The sequence below is a fragment of the Aotus nancymaae genome, unplaced genomic scaffold, assembly GCF_030222135.1.
Source record: "Aotus nancymaae isolate 86718 unplaced genomic scaffold, 86718_ANA_hifiasm-v0.15.2.pri h1tg000092l, whole genome shotgun sequence".
Classification (NCBI taxonomy): domain Eukaryota; kingdom Metazoa; phylum Chordata; class Mammalia; order Primates; family Aotidae; genus Aotus; species Aotus nancymaae.
The window spans coordinates 6524607-6547317 of record NW_026988507.1 but is presented as its reverse complement, the minus strand read 5'-3'; the positions used below and the strand labels follow the sequence as shown (position 1 = coordinate 6547317).

At 33.9% G+C, this 22711-nt stretch overlaps 1 protein-coding gene across 1 annotated transcript in view; it reads right to left on the bottom strand.

Annotated features, from left to right (window-relative positions):
* Nucleotides 1-22711, bottom strand: part of ADAMTS20 (ADAM metallopeptidase with thrombospondin type 1 motif 20) — a 207427-nt gene that overhangs the window by 180242 nt on the left and 4474 nt on the right. Inside the window, exons 2-3 of the mRNA XM_012459057.3 lie at nucleotides 13056-13112; nucleotides 7753-7912 (exon numbers count right to left, since the gene is read on the bottom strand). Of these exons, the coding sequence (XP_012314480.2) occupies nucleotides 7753-7912; nucleotides 13056-13112 (217 nt within the window). The remainder of the gene's footprint in view (nucleotides 1-7752; nucleotides 7913-13055; nucleotides 13113-22711) is intronic.

Genomic DNA, 22711 nt, shown 5'->3' with positions numbered 1-22711 from the left:
CCTATGGGCCCTTCCCCTACTGGCCTGAACCATGAACTATTCAACCTAGTAAATAAAATTCTGGGAAAAAATAAATAAAGTACACACCATAGGGGAATGAGATAAGCTTCAAGAGACCTCTGCCATTCCAACCCTATAGGACACAGTGAACTTGCTCAAACACTGAGCACATTGCTACAATCAGCATTTGAGAAAGCTATCACTCTCTGTAATCAAGGAACTCACACAGAGGCTTCACTCCTGAAAGCATGAAGAGCCTAATTACACTACCGTAAACTATAAACATTAAAGTGACACCATTAAGATGGAAAAAAGGAAATTTTAAAAATGCAATCAAATCAAAAATAAATTCAAGAATAATTAGAAGAAATATTCTACCCAAATGAGAAACAACCAGAAAAATAATTCTGGTATTATGACAAAACAAGGCTCTATAAAACATGCAAGAGAACACACTAGCCATCCAGCAATGGATCCAGATGAAGATGAAATCTTTGAAATGACAGATAAAGAATTCAAAATGTTAACTAGGTACTCAGGAAGACATCAGAGAAAGGTGAAAACTAACATAAAGAAATTTAAAAAACAATTCAGGATAAGAATAGAAAAAAGTATAAAGAGAAAGATAGTAAAGAAAAACCAATCAGAATTTCTAGAAATGAAAGACATGCTTAGAAAATTACAAAACACAGTGGAAATTTTCAACACCAGACTAGAACAATTACAAGGAAGTATTTAAGAGCTTGAAGACAAGGCTTTCAAATTTCAAACCTAATCAGACAAAAATGAAGCAAAAAAATAATTAAAAGAAATGAACAAATCTTCTAAGATTATGTAAAACACAATCCAAGTCTGGGATTATGTAAAACAGCCAAATCTAAGAACAGCTGGTGTTCATGAGTGAGAAGAAAATGCAAAAACTTTGGAAATTTTATTTGAGGAAATAATTGAGAAAAACTTCCCAGGTCTTACTAGATATTTAGATTCCAAATACAAGAAGTTCAAAACACTCCTGGGAGACTTACTGCAAAAAGGTCAGCATCAGGGTGTATAGTCATCAGGCTATCTAAAGTAAACATGAAGGAAAGACTTTTAAGAGCTGTAAGACAAAAGCATCTGGGAACCTATAAAGGAAATCCTATCAGACTAACAGTAGACTTCTCAGCAGAAACCTTACAAGCAAAAAGGGATTTGGGGTTTTAGTTTTAGCCTCCTTAAACAGAACAACTGTCAGTTAAGAACTTGTATCCAGCAAAACTAAGTTTCATAAATGAAGAAGAAATAAAATCATTTTCAGACAAACAAATGATGAAGGAATTTGAAGACTATCTCTTTAAGAAATGCCAAAAGAGCTTCTAAATCTTGAAACAAAAGCTTAATATGCACCAAAACAGAACCTCCTGAAAGCATAATACTCACTAGGCCTATAAAATAATTATACCATGAAAAAAATAAATTACTTAAGTAACAATTAACATGATGAATGGAACAGTATCTCACATCTCAATACTAGGGCTGAATGTAAATGGCCTAACTTCTCCACTTAAAAGATATAGATGGGCAGAATTGATATTAAAAAATCATGAACCAAATATCTACTGTCTTCAAGAGACTCACCTAACACATAAGGATTCATATAAACTCAAAGTAAAGGGGTGGAAAAATACATTGCATGCAAATGGAAACCAAAAGTGAGCAGTAGTTAATCTCATATCAGATAAAACAGACTTTAAAGCAACAACAGTAATACAAGAAACAAAGTCAAAAAAGGCCATTATATAATGATAAAAGGATCAATGGAACAAGAAGAAATTACAATCCTAAATTATATGCACCTAACACTGGAGCTTCCAGACTCATAAAACAATTACTACTAGACCTGAGAAATGAGATAGACAGCAACATAATAATAATGGGGGAATTCAATACTCTACTGACAGCACTAGACAGATCATCAAGACAGCAAGTCAACAAAGAAACACTAGACTTAAACTACACTCTAGAACAAAGGAACCTAAGATATATGTACAGAATATTCTACCAAAAACTGCAGAATACACACTCTTCTCATCAGCACATGGAACTTTCTCTAAGATAGACCATATGGTAGGCCACAAAACAAATCTCAATAAATTTTTAAAAATAGGAATCATATCCAATATCTTTTCAAACCACAGTGAAGTAAAACAAGAAATCAGCTCCAAAAGAAACCCCCAAAACTACACAAATACATGGAAATTAAACAATCTGCTCCTGAATTATTTTTAGGTTAACAATGAAATCAAGATAGAAATTTAAAAACTATTTAAAATGAATGATAATACTGACACAAGTTATCAAAATCTTTGGAACAGAGCAAAAGTAGTGCTAAGAGGAATGTTTATAGCACTAAATTTATACATCAAAAAGTCTGAGAGATCACAAATTAACAATCTAATATTACACCTCAAGGAACTGGAGAAATACGAACAAACCAAATCTAAAGCTAGCAGAAGAAAATAAATAACAAAGATCAGAGCAGAATTGAATGAAATTGAAACCAAAAAAAAATACAAAAAAAAAAAATCAATGAAACAAAAGGCTGGTTCCTTGAAAAGATAAACAAAGTTGATAGACCATTAGTGAGATTAACCAAGAAAAGAAGAGATAAGATTCAAATAAGCTCAATTAGAAATGAAACTAGGGACACTAACTGACACCATAGAAATACAAAGATCATTCAAGATTACTATGAATACCTGTATGCACACAAACTAGAAAGCCCAAAGAAAACAGATAAATTCCTAGAACCATACAACCCTCTGAGAGTAAATCAGGAAGAAGTAGATATTCTACACAGACTAATAACAACCAGTAAGACTGAAGCAGTAATTTTAAAAATTGCAAACAACAATAAGCCCAGGGACAGACAGATTCACAGCTGAATTTTACCAGACATTCAAAGAAGAATTGGTACCAATCCTACTAAAACTATTTCAAAATATTGAGAAACAGGGACTCCTCCCTAATTCTCCTATGAAGACAGTATTATTCTGATACCAAAACCAGGAAATGACATAACAACAACAACAACAACAAAACTACAGACCAAGATCCCTGATAAAAATAGATGCAAAAATCCTCAACAAATTGGATTTAAATTAACCAAATCCAAAAGGACATCAAAAAGAAATTACACCATAATCAAGTGGGTTTCATTACAAGGATGCAAGCATGGTTTAACATACACAAGTCAATAAAGGTAATATATCACATAAACAGAATTAGAAGCAAAAACTATATGATCTCAATAGATGTAGAAAGAGCATCTGAAAAAAATCCAGCATCTCTTTATGATAAAATCCCTCAACAAACTAGGCATAGAAGGAACATACCTCAAAATAATAAACACCATATTTAACTAACTTACTGCAAACATCACACTGAATGGAAAAAAGTTGAAAGCATTCCACCCAAGAACTGGAACAAGGCAAGGATGCCATCTTTTACCACTTCTACTCAATATAATACCAGAAATCCTAGGCAGAACAATCAGGCAAGAGAAAGAAATAAAGGGAAACCAAATTGGAAAAGAGAAAGTAAAACAATCTCTGTTTACCAATGATATGAATGTATACCTAGAAAAGGCTAAATAGTACTCCAAAAGACTCCTAGATTTAATAAACAAATTAACTAAAGTCTGAGGTTACAAAATCAACATACACAAACCAGTAGCACTGCTATACACCAAAAACAATCAAACTGAGAGTCAATCAAGAATTTAACCCCTTTTACAATAGCTACAAAAAATAAAATAAAATACCTAGAAATACACTTAACCAAGGAAGTGAAAGATCTCAACAAGAACTACAAAACACTGCTGAAAGAAAGCATAGATGAATAACACACCAAACAAAGAGAAGTACATCCCATGCTCATGGGTTGGAAAATATCATGAAAATGACCATACTGCCAAAAACAATCTACAGATACAATGCAATTCCTATCAAAATACCAACATCATTTTTCAAAGAATTAGGAAAAAATCCTAAAATTCATATAAAACTAAAAAGGAGCTCAATAGCCAAGGCAATCCTAGGCAAAAAATAAATAAATAAATCTGGAGGCAACATACACCCAACTTCAAATTATACTACTAGGCTATATTAACCAAAACTGTATGGTACTGCTATAAAAGTAGGCACATAGACCAATGGAACAGAATAGAGAACCTACAAATAAAGTCAATCACTTACAACTAACTGATCTTTGACAAAGCATGCAACATATATTGGAGAAAGGATACCCTGCTTAATAAACAGTGGGAAAGTTAGTTGGCCACCTATAGAAAAATGAAACTGGATCTCTATCTCTCACCTTGTACAAAAATCAACTCATGATGGATTAAAGTCTTAAATCTAAGACCTGAAACAATAGAAATTCTGGAAGAAACCCTAGGAAAAACTCTTCTGGACATTGGCCTAGGCAAAGAATTTATGACTAAGACCCAAAAAGCAAACACAACAAAAACCAAAATAAATGGAACCTGATTAATTTCAAAAGCTTCTCCATAGCAAAAGAAATAATCATAAGAGTAAACAGACATCCCACAGAATGGGAGAAAATATTTGCAAACTATGCATCTGACAAAAGAATGGTATCCAGAATCTACAAGAAACTAAAATAAATCAGCAAGAAAAAAAAGCAAATAATTCCATCAAAAAAAGTGAGCAAAGGAAATGAACAGACAGTTCTCAAAAGAAGGTATACAAATGGAAAAACATGGGAAAAGTGCTCACATCACTAATCATCAAGGAAATGCAAATTAAAATCACAATGGGATACTACCCTGTTCCTGTATGAATGGCCATTATTAAAAAATAAAAAACAATAGATGTTGGCATGGATGTGGTAAAAGGGGAATGTTGATACACTTCTGGTGAGAATGTAAATTAGTACAACCTCTAGGAAAACCAGTATGGAGATTCCTTAAAGAACTAAAAGTAGATCCACCAATCAATCCAGCAAATATGACGACTGGACATCTACCCAATGGAAAAGAAATCATTACATGAAAAAGACACATGCACACATACATTTATTGCAGTCAAATTCACAGTTGCAAAGATATGAAGCCAACCTAAGTGCCCACTGACAAGCAAGTGGACAAAGAAAATGTGGTATATACACACACACACACACACACACACACACACACACGCACCATGGAATACTATTCGGTCATAAAAAGGAATGAAATAATGTCCTTTGCAGCAAGTTGGATGGAGCTGGGGACCATCATTCTAAGTGAAGTAATTCAGGAATGAAAAACCAAATACTGCATGTTCTCACATATAAGTGGGAGCTACACTATGAGTATGCAAAGGCATACAGAAAGATATAATAAACTGGAGATTCAGAAAGGGCAGGGTAGGAGGGGGGTATGGAATAAAAATCTATATATTGGGTACAAGGTACACTACTTGGGTGATGGGTGCACTAAAATCTCAGAATTCACCACTGTATAATTTATCCATGTAACCAAAAACCACTTTTACCCCAAAAGCTATTTAATTTTTTTAAAAGAATATATAAAACCTCCAAGTATTTCTAAACAACAATGTGTTAACTGAGGGAGGAAAAAAAATGCCTAAGATAATTTTAATTGCATTTGCAATGTTCCACTTTTACTAAAAAAATGATTATTTACTAGCTAACTTTTAGGTCATTAATTAATTGCCTTTATCAGTTATTAAAAATTTGTATGTTAATTGGAGGTGATTTAAGAATTGAAAAAGATACTACCTTTTGCATTTTAGTAGATATTGTAGAAAAAAAAAGTATTTTATGATTAAAAGGAAATGAAATCACATAGCTTTCCATTTGCTTTTTATTTGTAGCTTTCTAATAAATCTTTAGTATAAAATTGTTTAACAAAAAGCCCAGCTTTTCTTGAATTATATTCTTGCTTGTGAATGCAAAACCCTCCAAATTATGTGAAACATTTATGTATTCAGAATGTCTACTTTGTGGTTTTCTTCCTAAGAAGCTAAACAATTCATTAAACAAGCTGCTCTTGAATAGTAGATTAGAACAAGCATAAGCTGCCTTCTGTAGAATTCTATTGTGAAGCTGTACCCATTCGTGTTTTCTTTGAAGTCATAAAAATGAAACCCTTATGCTCATATTAAAAGCATAAGAAAGGCATCTATTATGTCAATAGATTTAAAACACGGCCTTAGACACAGTGAGAACCACTCCAAAGGTTAAGAAGTGCATTCCCAGGGAAAACCATCAAAGGCCTACATATCATTATATCCCAAAACAGATGGCATCACAGTGTTTGGAACTATAGTTTATGGACACCTACGATCTCAAATAAATCCTTGCTAATCCCACTCTTTTGTCTAGATTTTGTACTTTGATGGTAACTGCAGGTGCCTTTTCTCCATCATATCACTGCATGTCATTCTACGAATAGTGAAGATACATGTACATATATGGACACAACTCTTAATGCAACTTTTATACAATATGTAAGCATTTTACCAGCCATAGATATACTCTTTGTAGAAATCTATGCTTTCTAGATTCTAATCTATTATAAATCTTCAGTAGCCTGAATTTTCTAGGAAAAAAAAGATAAAAATATACCTCTCTCATAGATTGGTGAAACTGCAAAATTGATTTAAAAATCACTTTGTAAAACAATGTGGAATTATCTAGTATTTACGTGTATATCCTAGAGAAACTCTCATAAACAAAAGATGGGGACAAGAATATTCACAGCAGCATTGCTTCTAACAGCAAAAAACTGCAAACAGCCAAAAGCTCAACAGGAAAATTGATATATGAACTGTGATACCTCAAACGATGAAATGTTGTACAACAATGAAAATAAATGAATTGCTCCTACATGTACCAAAATAGGTGAACCCCAGAAACAATGCTGAGCAAAATGGATAAGTCACAGAAAACTATATACAATATGTTTCCATTTTGTATAAAGTTAAAACCATGCAAAATTGAGCAATGTATTATTGTTACTTAGGTCCAGAGATTTTTCATCTAAAATCCTGCTGAAAAATATTAAATAATACTAACATGACTAACAGATTAAAGTGAAAATTTTCTAGGATTATTTGCTACAAATCTCACATACTGAAAAACTTTTGGGATTTAAATTTAGTTTACTGCAAAAAAAAGCTATCTACAGACAGAAAATCTCTAATGCATCCATACATGGGAAAAGATTGTTTAAAAGATCATGTCCTTTGATATTTAAGAAATATTATATAATCTCATTTATATGTGGAATCTAAAAAAGTTGAACTCATAAATGTAAAGCGTGTAATGGTGGTTACCAGAGGCTGCAGTTGCAGGGGGGAAGGAAAGATGTTGGTCAAAGGGAATAAAATTTCAGTTAGATAAGAGGAATAGGCTACTGTACTGTACATGGTGACTTTAGTTAATAAGAATGTATTGTATTCTTGAAAACTACTAAGAGTAGATTTTAAGTGTTCTCATCACAAAAAAAGAAAAATAAGCATGTGAGTTAATGCATATGTTAATTAGTTTGATTAAGCCATTCCACAATGTATACATACTTCAAAACAACATGTACATTCTAAACATACACAATTTTGATTTCTGAATTTAAAAAAATTAATTAAAAATAAATAAATTATTGAAGGGAAATATACACATTATAACCTACAAAAAGATTTTAAATCATCACTATTTAGCTGAAAAGAGTTTTATTTCACAGTTTACCTGACACATCGCAATGCTTGAGAGACTCCAGAAAAGAGTTATTTAATTCTTGTCTGTATATAAGATGTGGCTTGTTGTAACTATCTTCATCTTCACTCCCATCTGCCTTCATTATAGGTTCTAAGAAATATTCACCATCATGTGCTTTAAATGTTCCCGTCTGAAAATAAAGGAAACAAAAATGAATTGTTTCTAACAGTCGTCAAGAAGAAAAAATACATAGCACCACAGGTTAAAAGAGCAGACAGAAGGAAAACACCAAGGACTCTGTTCACCTAAGAGCCATCAACTGATCATAAAACATTTCCTTTCCATGGCTCACTTTTCTCTCTTCACTCCTATGTATAAAGTCATGAAGACTGGATAGTATTCTAACAGGCCAAGCTAAGTGACAGGCATTCCAGGTACAAAGAACAGCATAGGCAAAAGCATCAAACTGGAAAAAGAGTTTAGAATAATCTATAAATAATAAAGCCTGTGTTGTTTTGATCTACGGGAAAATAGGTACTTTGATACATTAGTGTTGAAAATATAAATCAGTATAATCACTATGCAAAAAGCAATTTAGCAGTATCTAACACATTGACAATGTATTTGCCCTTTAACACAGAAATTCTCCTTCTGAGAATTTATCCTACATATACTATACATTTGTATGTGTGAAATTACCTACTTACAAATTTATTAACCATAACATTGTTTTTAATAGCAAAATATTGGAACCAATTCAAAAGTCCACTGATAAAGTCTGTTTACATAAACTTTGGCACAACTATGTTATGATATCCCTTGAGGTTATAAACAAACAAAAAAAGAAAAAAACGTTCTGTGTACTAATATAGAAAGAACTCCAATGCATATCATTATGCCAAAAAAAAAAATTACAAAACAGAATGTATACTTCACTACTATTTTTATAATAAAGGAAGAAACCCCAAAACTAAATATTTCTATTTGCCTGGTTACTACTGAAAAAACTCTAGAAGGATTATTAAAAACAGTGCCGAGAGAAGTGGAAGAAACTGGGTGTATGTTGGATGGACTAGACATGGCATCGTACTTCCTATATGCTGTCTCTCTACCTAAAATGTTTCCTTACTTCCCACCCTTCACCTCTACCTCTGCCTCATCACACTCAGTCTGGCTGGCTGGCTTCATTTCATCCTTTAAGTCTCAGCTCAACTTCTACTCAGAAAGTTTTTCCTTGACCAGTTATCTAGGCAACCACATACCCACCCCTACTCCTAAAAACACATTACATCTTCTTGACTTCTTTAGCACATTTATCATATGTTGCATTTATATATCTGTTTGCTATTTAAAACTATTCTTCCCCACTAGACAGAAGGCTTCAAATAAGCAGAGACCTATCCCTAAATTTCTACTGCTTAAAAGACTAACTGAGACCTAGGTACATGTGGTAAGCAGTAAATACTTGTTAAACCATGAAAGCTATTATTTCCTATCTTTGCAAGCTCAGTTTATGTTAAGCAAAAGTAGGGCATAAATTTGAAAATATAGGCTAGACCTAGCATATAAAGACTCTTACTTGCAGGGATTTTTGTCAGAAAAGTCCACAAACTTGGCAGAGAAAAAAATTATATCCTTATTATCATTAACCTAATTATAATTAATCTAAAACTCCTTCTTGAAAGAAATGCTAAATTTGAATGTAGGCTACAAATTCCAGTAAGATTGTCAATAGACAGCACAGATATTTTCATCACATGATGATGTCTGAAATATCTAAAAATATTGTTTATGCTTATCAACACTTCAAAATTAAGGTAGTTATTAGTCTGCCATTAGATCTTATTTAAGGTGCTAATAAAATATACATAAATATTTTGAATATCTTGATAACTATATTTCAATATAAATGGTTTATTTTATATTTTATTAATATTTTAGGTGCACTGAGATTCTAAGAATAGAGAATTTAAATAAAAGTGGGAGGAGGAGCAGAGTCAAAGCAATAACTTTCTAAGACTGAACAACTGTACAACTAAGGGAAGACTAGTGAAGGGAAGTGTTTAGCCATCAAGGTATGAAGTAACAAGGGCTTGTACTTTGTTGAAAAGATGCCCTTAAGTCAGGTGAGGGTAAGTCATCCAGGGGAGGCATTTATAATATTAATAGCTAATTCCAATACAGAGATCAGACACTATTCATTTATAGATATATATTCATTTATATATATATTTTATAGAAATACATAATTCATTTCAACCTAATAATTATTTAAAGTAAATTATATTATTATCACCACTTTACAGGGGAAACAAATGAGGAACGGAGAGGTTAAGTCACTTGTCCAAGGCTCACACCTAGTAAGTGGCAGGATCAAGATGTGGACCCAAATACTTTGGCTTCACAATTCATGCCTTAACCTATTACACCATGCAAATTATTATCAACTTTGATAAATTCTATGAACTAGTCAACTAATATTTAATGGGCACCTCCTATGTGCCAAGAATAGTTCTAGGAGCTAAAGATACAGAGATGAACATGACAAAATCCCTGCCTTCAAAGAATTTATACTCCTATGGAAAAAAAGGCAGACAATAAATAAAAAAAAAAAGAATATGCAATACATGCAATAAAAAATAAAATAAGGCAAGGAGAGAGGACAGTAAGGCTGAGGCAAGAATAATCAGGAGATAGCCATGGAAAATTCTGGGAAGATATTCCACATAGAAGTGAATATTGCAAACAGTGACTGAAAGACCTAGAGATGAAAAAGTCTTGGCATATAAAGTGACAGAGAGAACAGTGAGGCTGCAGCTGTGCCAGCTAGGAGATACAGAGTAGCAGATGACGTCAGACACGCAGAAGCCAGTGGCACTAATTATGCTTGACAGAAAAAGGCACTCTTCACACCTCAGAATCTCACAAATATATTTACCTACATTTAAAACTTTGCACTTTTCCACATAGAAAGGCATGTTTCTGTGAAGAACCAATTCACAAATGAATTACTGAATTATAGATAGTACAATAAACATAATTTTAGTGAATGAGACTTCATTTCCATTTCTTAATTACAAATATCTTAAAATAATGCAGAGATACCTTTGAAATTATTGTTTTAAATTCCATTGCAAATAAAAGCATATTTTATTTTATTTTTCATGTATTTATTTATTTTTCATCTATTTATTGTTACAAGGATGAAATGCAGTGGCACAATCTCAACTGAATCCAACCTCCACTTCCCAGGCTCAAGTGATCCTCCCACCTCAGCCTCCCATACCTGGTGAATTTTTTTTTTTTTTTTTTTTTTTGTAGTTTTGGTAGAGATGGGATTTCACCGTGTTGCCCAGGTTGGCCCTGAACTCCTGAGCTCAAGTGGTCTGCCCACCTAGCCTCCTAAAGTGCTGGGATTACAGGCATGAGCCACTATGCCCTGCCCTTATTTTTATTTTTAATTTTTGTGGGTACATACTAGGTGTATATATTTATGGGGTACATGAGATGTGTTGATATAGGCATACAATGTGAAATAAGCACATCATAGGGAATGGAATACCCATCTCCTGAAGCATTTATTTTCTGAGTTACAAACAATCCAATTATATTATTTAAGTTATTTTAAAATATACAATTAAATTATTATTACTATAGTCACCTGTTGTACTAGCAAATAGGTCTTAAACTATTTTTTTATATCTGTTAACCATCCCACCTCCCCTCACCCGTTCAACCCTCTCACTATCCCTCCCAGTCTCTGAATCCATCCCTTCTACTCTCTAGGTTCATGAGTTCAATTGTTTTGGGTTTTAATTCCTACAAATAACATGAAATGTACATCTTTATATGCCTGGCTTATTTCGTTTAACATAATGATCTCCAGTTCCATGTCATTAGAAATGACTGGATCTCATTTTTTTATGGCTGAATAGTACTCCATTGTGTATATGTATCACATTTTCTTTATCCATTCATCTGTTGATGAACACTTAGGTTGCTTCCAAATCTTGGCTATTGTAAATAGTGCTGCAACAAACATAGGAGTACAGATATTTCTTGAATATCCTGATTTCCTTTCTTTCCAATCCCAGCAGTCGGATTGCTGAATCATATGGCAGCTCTACTTTTAGTTTTCTGAGGACCCTCTAAACTATTCTCCAGAGTGGTTGCACTAATATACATTCCCATTACAGTGTACAAGGGTTCCCTTTTCTATACATTCTCACCAGCATTTGCTATTGCCTGTGTTTTGGATATAAGTCATTTTAACTGGGATGAGATAATATCTCATTGTAGTTTTGATTTGCATTTCTCTGATATCAGTGATGTTGAACATCTTTTCACATGCCTATTTGCCATTTGTGTGTCTTCTTTTAAGAAAGTTTGTTCAAATCTTTTGCTCATTTCTTGATCAAATTATTCAATTTTTTTCCTATAGAGTTGTTTGAACTGCTTATATATTCTGGTTATTAATTCTTTGGCAAATGGGTAGTTTGAAAATATTTCTCACATTCTGTGGGCTGTCTCTTCACTTTGTTGATTGTTTCCTTTGCTATGCAGAAGCTTTTTAACTTGATGTGATCTCATTTATCCATTTTTGCTTTGGTTGCCCGTGCTTGTGGGGTATTGCTCAAAAATTTTTTCCTAGGCCAATGTCCTGAACATTTTCCCCAGTGTTTTCTTGTAGTAGTTTCATAGTTTGAAATAATTTTAAATCACTATTTTAACTGAACAATCACTTAAAACCATTTAAATGATTATGGCAATTGTAACCATAAAGTTCTCTTTACACTGATACTTGTTATTACATTGGAATCTCCTTAAAGGTAAGAAAATCTTTACCATTTTAACAGGTCCAACATCTAAAACATTGCCTGAAACACAGCAAACACTCCATACATAGCTGCAGAAATGAACATTTTTGTAACAAACATGGTGAAGTACCTCCTTTTTTTCTTTTTCTATACCCTTTAGTAATTCTTTAATTTTTTAAATGAACATTCTTAAGTTATACTACTCTTGAGACATGTCTGAGATATAGTTATATGATGGTTTTCTTTCAATTCTTGAAAGTAAGATATTTAGACACCCTTATATAATATTCTAATATGTTAGGATTACACATTTTTAAATAGTTTAAAAATTAATGAAATTCCATCAGACATACTGACCATAAAGCACTGAAATTATAGTCTATAAAACAAAAGGCAAAGCTATATATATTAAGAATTCTTATCTATTTCTTGGATACATTTCTAGGCCCAATACTCTAACATATTTCACAAATCCTACCAGTGTATATTTTCCAAAGACAACTACAAATCACTTACTTTCAACAAACACCAATACTCCAGTATTCTCTGCCTTCCCAGAAAACTTACTTTGCCCTAACTTATAAGAAGTAACAAAGATGCTGTTTTTGAAACCTGAGTACATAGATCCATGGAAAATCCCTTTCTGCCTCTTTTAAAAAGCATGCTGAAGAGGGGAAATGTGATAGTGTCTTGACAAAAGATACTAATAGACATGAGGCAGCTTGTTTACTCTAAACTAAATGTACTTACAAAGCCACTTTAAATAGCATCACACTGTCTTCAAGCAATATTGAAAACACTAATATTAACCACAGATTGTTTAAATTATTATTATACTCTAAGTTCTGGGGTACATGTGCAGAACGTGCAGGTTTGTTACATAGGTATACACGTGCCATGATGGCTTGCTGCACCCATCAATCCATCATCTATATCAGGTATTTCTCCTAATGCTATACCTCCGCTAGTCTCCCACTCCATAATAGGCCCCGGTGTGTGATGTTCCCCTCCCTGTGTCCATGTGTTCTCATTGTTCAACATGGGTTGTTTGGTTGTCTATTCTTCTGTTAGTTTACTGAGAATGATGGTTTCCAGCTTCACCCATGTCCCTGCAAAGGACATGAACTCATTCTTTCTTATGGCTGCATAGTATTCCATGGTGTATATGTGCCACATTTTCTTTATCCAGTCTATCATTGATGGGCATTTGGGTTGGTTCCAAGTCTTTGCTACTGTGAATAGTGTTGCAATAAACTTATGTGTGCATGTGTCTTTATAGTAGAATGATTTATAATCCTTTGGGTATATACACAATAATGGGATTGCTGGGTCAATTGGTATTTCTGATTCTAGATCTTTCAGAAATCATCATACTGTCTTCCACAATGGTTTAACTAATTTACACTCCCACCAACAGTGTAAAAGTGTTCCTATTTCTCCACATCATCTCCAGCATCTGTTGTTTCCTGACTTTTTAATGATCACTGTTCTAACTGGCATGAGATGATATCTCACTGTGGTTTTGATTTGCATTTCTCTAATGATCAGTGATGATGAGCCTTTTTTCATATGTTTGTTGGCTGCATAAATGTCTTCTTTTGAGAAGTGTCTGTTCACCTCCTTCGCACACTTGTTGATGGGGTTGTTTTTTTCTTGTAAATTTAAGTTCTTTGTAGATTCTGGATATTAGCCCTTTGTCAGATAGATAGACTGCAAAAATTTTCTCCCATTCTGTAGGTTGCCTGTTCACTTTGATGATAGATTCTTTTGCTGTGCAGCTCTTTAGTTTAATTAGATCCCATTTGTCTATTTTGGCTTTTGTTGCAATTGCTTTTGGTGTTTTAGTCATGAAATCTTTGCCCATGCTATGTCCTGAATGGTATTGGCTAGGTTTTCCTCTAGGTTTTTTATGGTTTTAGGTCTTATGTTTAAGTCTTTAATCCATCTGAAGTTAATTTTTGTGTAAGGCATAAGGAAGGGGTCTAGTTTCAGTTTTCTGCATATGGTTAGCCAGTTTTCCCAACACCATTTATTAAATAGGAAATCCTTTCCCCATTGCTTGCTTTTGTCAGGTTTGTCAAAGATCAGATGGTTGTAGATGTATGATGTTATTTCAGAGGCCTCTGTTCTGTTCCATTGACCTATATATCTGTTTGGTACCAGTATCATGCTGTTTTGGTTACTGTATACTTGTAGTATAGTTTGAAATTAGGTAGCATGATGCCTCCAGCTTTGTTCTTTTTGCTTAGGATTGTCTTGGCTATGTGGGCTCTTTTTGGTTCCAAATAAAATTTAAAGTAGGTTTTTTCTAATTCTCTGAAGAAAGTCAATGGTAGCTTGATGGCGATAGCAATGAATCTATAAATTACTTTGGGAAGTATAGCCATTTTCAGAATATTGATTTTTCCTATCCATGAGCATGGAGTGTTTTTCTATTTGTTTGTATCCTCTCTTATTTTCTTGAGCAGTGGTTTATAGTTCTTCTTGAAGAGGTCCTTCACATCCCTTGTAAGTTGTATGACTAAGTATTTAATTCTCTTTGTAGCAATTGTGAATGGGAGTTCATTCATGATTTGGCTCTCTCTTTGTCTATTATTGGTGAATAGGACCACAGAATTTTGTTAACCTCCTTTTGGATCAAACTCTGACTAGGAGGTACTATTTTAACATGACAATAAAACTGCAATTGGTTCAAACTGTATTCCTATGTAAGAAGAAAATATAGTTCTATCTACAGGCCATAGCACCTCCTTTTAAGTTGTGCTAGAACACTCTAGCCTTTTAAAAAATTGCCTTTGTAACGTAAATGAAAAGCTTGTATGTTTGAAAACACTAAGTTCAAAAATAATGGCAAATATTTATCCTTTTTATTTATTAATGTAAGATTTAGAAGCATTTTGCTTCCATCAATTTTTATATAACCAACCCCACTGCAGTGGACTTTATGTTCAAATAATTAAAATATTAGGGCTTTGCCTAAAGGCGCCTAAGGAAGCACTCTAATTTTTTTTTAATTTGGAAAGAACCCAGCAAGGAATTGGAGGACTTAAAAAAACAGGTGGTTCATAGAAATGTATTTAGATCATGCCATATTTTTAGCAACATGCCTATCTGCAGATGGGCCCTGCAATTTGATTCATGATAAATGCCAATCAAATCCCAACATTTCTTTAAATGGCTATTAAAAGCAGTGAAACTAGTTTTCACTTGGGTAGGAGTTTCCTAATTACTTAATAATCTTTTATTTACCAAGCTGTTTTGAAAGGCAATTAAGTGACTATACAACTGGCTTCAATTTATTCCCATAGGCCAAAATTTTTATATGTTTAGAAGATTGTATATAATTTGTTTTCTAAAATGTTTTTTCAGTATCATGGCATTATCCATATTTTTTTTTTCAAAATACATAGCAAACACATGTACTTTTGCTACAGTCAATAAGGTACTCTCAGATTTCATTAAACGGTAATAACAACAAGTACAAAATACAAACCCTTTGAACTCTTTTCCCAAATCATTTATCGTTATCACATTAAACTCGGTCAACTGGAGAACATTTGGAAATAAGATACTACTGAAGTGTTGACTAAGATACTTGGTTTTTCCATCTTCAATCATAAATCATATCATAAGAATCAGCATGATAATATATAAGAAGAAAGCCTAGGTATGAGTTCTGTGTTAGTACTCATGGAATCTTAGGTAAGTTACTTTATATCTTTGACCCTCAGTTCCATCATCTGTAAAAAAAAAAATTGAAATAATTGTATCTACCCAATTTCCTAAAAGGTTAATATATAAGTGATATTAATAATAGGAGCTCAATAATTGTTTTGAAATTACATATATTTTGAAACAAGAAGAATAATTCTCCACTAAAAACACAAATTAACACCCACTGTTTTTACCACTGGCAGAGTATAAATGTTACCACAAATATAAACTCTGAGATTAATTTTTATTTGGGGATAAGTAAAAATGTAAAAAGCTTTCTCTCTCTTAGAGTTTCTGCTTGTAACACCATTAGTCATGCCTAGGAAATAGTGTATTATATGCAAACACACATTGAATAAATGAATGAATCAATGATACAAAGAAAACACAAGAATTATCTCCAGATACATAAAACAGAAAATTCATTGTAAGGTTTTTTTTTTTTCCTAAACATAAATTATTCTTCTCTTCTCTAGCAGTATTATTTACCTTCCACATTCTAAGGCAATTCCAGATCTTAGTATAAAAGTGAAACAATAAAAAAAGAAATAAATACATTGCTGGTACCTTACTTTTTAAAAAGGGACTGGTCTCTTACCAAGTCCTGGGCTGTTCAAATCAAGAAAATAAAACAAAGACTCTAGACTCATCTACCCAAGATTTACGTAGCTAAAAGACACAAGTTCAAAAAGTGTCCCCCAGCAGACTTGATAACATGGAATAAATTCTGTAATATTTCTCATTCTTATGGGCAATAAGGTGTTATGAAGGCATATGAACTAATTAAAAAGAGGAGAAAACTAACAAAGAAATGGCCATGTTATTGTGGGTCTGGGTAGTGGTCCTCAGACAGCCTCTCCCAACCTGTCACCAAAATATCCGTGAAAATATAAAATCAGACCACAGACTATCAGACCACAGCGCAGTCAGACTAGGACTCAGGATCAAGAAACACACGCAAACCCGCACAACCACTTGGAAACTGAACAACCTGTTTCTGAGTGGCGACTGGAAACTGTCTCAAAAAAAAAAAGAAATATTAGACTTCCATAGAATCAACCCAAATGCCCATCAATGATAGACTGGACAAAGAAAATGGGGTACATACGCACCATGCAATACTACACAGCCATAAAAAATGAGTTTGTGTCCTTTGTAGGGACTTGGATGAATCTGGAAACCATCATTCTCAGCAAACTAACACAAGAACAGAAAGCCAAACACCGTATGTTCTCACTCATAGGCGGGTGTTGAACAACGAGAACACGTGGACTCGGAGAGGAGCATCACACACTGGGGGCAGTTGAGGGGGGTAGGGGAGAGACAGCGGGGCATGGGGAGGGAGGGGAGGGTGGGGAGGGATAACATGGGGAGAAATGCCAGATATAGTATGCACCTAAAGTAAATAAATTAATTAAAAAAAAAATTTTTTTTTTTAATCTTAGTTTCATAAACAAGATTATCTGAGTTTCAAAAGAACAGCACAAGAGAATTTTTGGCCTGGTATTTATGAACATAGATACAAAAAATACTGAAGCCATTCTGATCTTTCATAAGAAAGACATAAATAGAAAACCAAAAATTGTATGTTCTCATAAGTAGGAGCTAAATTATGAGGCTGCAAAAGCACAAAAGTGATAAATGGAATTTGTGGACTCACCAGGATGGAAGTGAGGGTGAGGGATAAGACTGAGTACAGTGTACACTGCTCAGATGATGGGTGCACCAAAATCTCAATTACCACTGCTTATCTATGTAACCAAAAACTATTGAAATAAATGAATATAACAAGGAAAAAAAAAGAAAATATAAAATCAAAAATCATAACAATGAGAAATTTAAAATAATCAGAAATCATTAAAAACTATTTTGTAGGTCTATAATGGAAACATGCATGTGATACAATGCCAAAATGTTCTAAAGCAATATTACTTTAAACAAACACAAAGATAAATAATATCTAGAGGGACATATGGCATACATATGCCAGACCACCTGTAATATTTGTAGCATATATTTTCCTAGTTTACTTTTAAACTTATTTACAATTATTTTTACATGGTACTCTTCAATTATTATTTGGGCAAAGCTATTTATCTTTTTTTTTCATTTGTTATATCTTCTTTTGTATTTTTTTCCCTATCTGAAAATTGCAATATATTGTCATTTTCTTTTACTTTAGTAAAGTTGGAATTTTATTTGGTTTACCAGTAAAATGAGAATTCAAAGTTTAGTTTTTCCTTGTAATAACTTCTTGGCATTCACAAATTTAAAATAAATGCCTTTTAGGCTTTGGCAACTGTCACAGAAAACTAACTTGAAGCAATTATCAAAACTTGATCTGCTATCAGAAGCCAATTAAGTTTTAGAAGGACTATACTGTCAAAGAAAATACTAGCCTGGACTGAAAAAGCCCTTGACTGAGTTCATTGTAAAATAACCTATAGGTTTTCAGAATTACTCCAGCATTCTTGAAGCTTTCTCAAGACAACATCCTCCTGAGACCCCATTTTAGATGTGACCATGGTGGAAGATGGACAAGAGCCTTTCAGAAGGCAGAACCAAGGATCTGGGCAATTGAGGTTCAAGGATCCCAGCCGAAACCAAGGGCTGGGCACTGTGGCTCATGCCTGTAATCCCAACACTTTGGGAGTCCGAGGCAGGAATAGTACTTGAGGCCAGGAGTTCAAGACCAGCCTGGTCAACATAAGGAGACACCGTCTCTACTAAAAATTAAAAAACAACAACAACAAAAACTAGTCAGGTGTGGTGGCTTGTGCCTGCAGTCTCCAGCCACTTGGGAGGCTGGATCGGAAGATGTGTTTAAGCCGAAGAGTTCAAGGCTGCAGTGAGTTATTATCATGCCATCATGCCAATGCACTCCATCCTAGGTAACAGAGCAAGAACTTGTCTCAAAGGAAAAAAAGAAAGAAAAGTAATCAAGGAGTTCCCCTCCTTCCAGGGTAGTGGGTATCCACAATTCCTCTTCAGGAGTCAAAAATCGTTAAATATCAGTGACTACTAGGTGTATCCTTTACTTGTTTCTATAGCAAGTTGAGGTTAGGGTTGTAGTCATGCTGGTCATGCTATATACCTGGCTGGTAGCTGAAAATAATTTATCTTTTTAATTCATATTTTTCCAAGCTACAAAGAGCCAAGTCTTGACTTTATGGAGAAGACAGCATTATCCAGAGATTCTGGACATTGAGCAAGAGGCAGTGCCCCTGTGGGAACTTTGAGTTTTCTCCTTATAGACAAGATGAGTATGTTTGATGTGTGATCTGTTTGGCAAACAGAAGGGCAGCCTGTGGTAAAGACTATTGGTGATCACCAATATGGATGTTCCTTCCTTTCTCCTACAAATAATCAATGCCTCTCATTTTCCAGCCTCTTTACATCTAGGTAGAACCAGGCAACTAGTTCTCCTCAATAGAATGTACGTAAAATTGGTTTGTATCACCTTTGGGCTGAGAAAGTCGAGAGCCAGTATACTTTCTCTATGCTCTTACTATAGTTATAAATTATTTATATAGCTCAAAAACATATTTGTAATTAATAAATATAATACTTTTCCAATAGAAAACACATAACTGTACCACCAAAACTTAATAGTGGCTGTTACATAATAAATGACTGATAAGTAATTGTTGAAATAAATGAATAATGTGTTTCTTCCTCTGCATATTAGTATGAGTTGGACAGCTTAAATATATTTCATAGAAACAGTAATTACAATAATTGCAACAGAAATAAAGCCACAAAAAACAAGGGTGTGATGTGAGCTCAAATGAATGAAGTAATAAATAGAACACAATTAACTTACGTATCACCTGAAAAGATTTCATCAACGCAAAATTTCTTAAATATGACCAAGTACTTTAACTAAAATTGCTAAAATAATTTCCCTGCATCAAATGACTGACATGCAGATGAGCTAGCTAAATATTTGGCATATATGAATAAATGTTAGCTGCTTATCTTATTCATAATGTATTGAGTAATTCTATATATTAGGTGCTAAAAGAAGTATGACTATAATTTCTACCTTCTAATTCTATAAATGAAATATAAATGCAGACAAATAACTTTAACATGTAATGAGAGTACACGTGCATAAAAAATCAACTGGTGCAACAAGGAAGGCCTGGTCAATTTTGCCCAGAGAAGATCAGGGAAAAAGGAAAGTGGCTTAAAATGGATCAGAAAGGATAGGTATAAGGTTGAGAGAAAGGACTTTCAACACAGAGAGAAGAGTAAATATAAATTCAAGCAATTATGAGGATTAGAGTGAATCTGTGATAGAATCAAACAAGTGTCTCCATAATAATTACCTTTCTTGTCACCTTTTCCTCTGTCATTGTCTTTTTTGGTTAATATCCACAAGATTACTCAGTCATTTAAGCCAGAGTCATTAATACCATTTTGGTCTCCTTCGCTAATGTTCCAAAATTCTAAGGAGTCTCCTGCAAGAATGTTCCACTTCAGCACTATGGACAGTTTGATAAATCTTTTTGTAGGGGGCTGTGTTGTGTATTGTGGGATGTTGCTGGACTCTACCCATGCTTTGCCAGTAGCATGCTCTCCTCAATAGACTCACAGTTTTGACAACTAAAATTGTCCCCAGACATTGCCAAATATCTTCTGGGAGACAAAACTGCTCCCAGTTGAGAAGCACTGATCTGCAGTAGCATACCTTCCACAGGTACCCACTCTTCTCCTTCCCTGCTGCAACCACATTAATTTAAGTAGCCTCTCTTCCTAGTAGACTACAACAGTGGTCTTCTCAGTGACTTACTGCCTCTTCTGTACGCTACACAATGTTGCATAAGAGGAGATGTGCCTCCTAACACATTGAACAAACCTACCACATACTGTTCAAGCCCTCACTCCTTTGCAATGCATTTCAGGACCTTTACAACCTAATTCCAACCTTGGCCTTAAACCCTCACTACTCAATCTACCCTATTTTTCAACTGCACAGATCCACAAGAAGCCCTTGAATTTTCATATCCACATGTTTATTCATCCCTCAAAGTCCAGTTGAGAAGTCTTGCCCAGCAGAGGTCTCACAAGTCTAATTACTCCTTCATTATCTGTTCCTCAAAATTTACATACCACTTTTTATGCTATGCACTTTAGCAAAGGCACTTTGAAATCCATCACAGTGTTCACACCCTGGCCATAACTCTCAAGGTCTACTCCCTGTCAGTAACTGAGTATGGCAGGGACACTATGGCAGGCCTATTCTTGAGAGGCATGGGACTCTTCTTCTGGACAAGTCTGGCTCAAGGACGGCTTTGCTCAGCCTTGCTTGGACTGCTCAGCACCCTACGATGCTACTACCCAATATTCTCATCCTTTTTTTTTTTTTCACCTGTTCTGGACATACATAGCTCTCCCAGCTCTCCTCTTAGTTTCTCTAACATAGACACTTCCCTTACATAAAATCTTATCTTTGCATCTGCTTCTTGAAGGACCTGGACACTAGAAAGTTAAAAGAACAGCATAGGAAATTTTCCGTACTGTTGTTTGATTAGTATTGGAGCAAGTACATGAATAACTAAAAGAGATTCTTATCAGTTTTCCCAATAAGAAAAAATATGAATACAGAATGGCATGTGTAATAATCCAAGGCTAGATTAGTTCTGGGAAAGTAGAAAGTTTAGAAGATAATAAAACTAAAATTTTGCTAGAATGCACCAAAAAAAAAAAAAAAAAAAAACAGTAAAAGCACTATTGATAGTTTCCATATTTTTATTTCCTGTCTCAACAAGAAGTTACTAGAGTAACTCAATAATCAGTCATCAAAGAGGCAGTGCTTGACATGTTGCAGAATGGTTCATGTGAGAAACTTCAAAAGTACACACAACCACTACAAGATACTCCGTGAGAATACTGTATAAGTCACATGCAATGTCTGGTTTTATGACATCTGGAAACTGTTTCCTTCAACCCAAAAGACTGCATTGCCTCAAATCCCACCAAGAAATAGTGAGATTAACTGTCTAGGCAGTTGAGTTAATCCCTGAGGGCCTTGGGAAGATGTGAACACCCTATGCAATATGATAAAAGGGCTACCAGAAGCACAAGGGATTATCAGAAATAGGCTGTGCAAAATTTGTACATTCTATCCTGACAAGTATATGCCAACTTATTAAATACTGATCTCTAAATACTTTGGCAAGAGTATTTATCAACATTATGAGTTGATAAATAATATGACCATAAAGAAGAAGTTTAGATTTGTATATAGGGATATTAAGGTCTGGTAACTATACATGCTGTGATAGCCTATCAATGAATTAAACACAAAGAGTTTAATTAGCCATTACATTACTTATAGATAATTTTATGAATCAGTTCCATTTTTATACCTTTTATAGATTTGGGAAATGAAAAATCTTTGTTCAGAAATGTTTGAATCATGGGATGAATAAATACACTTATGGAAAATAAAA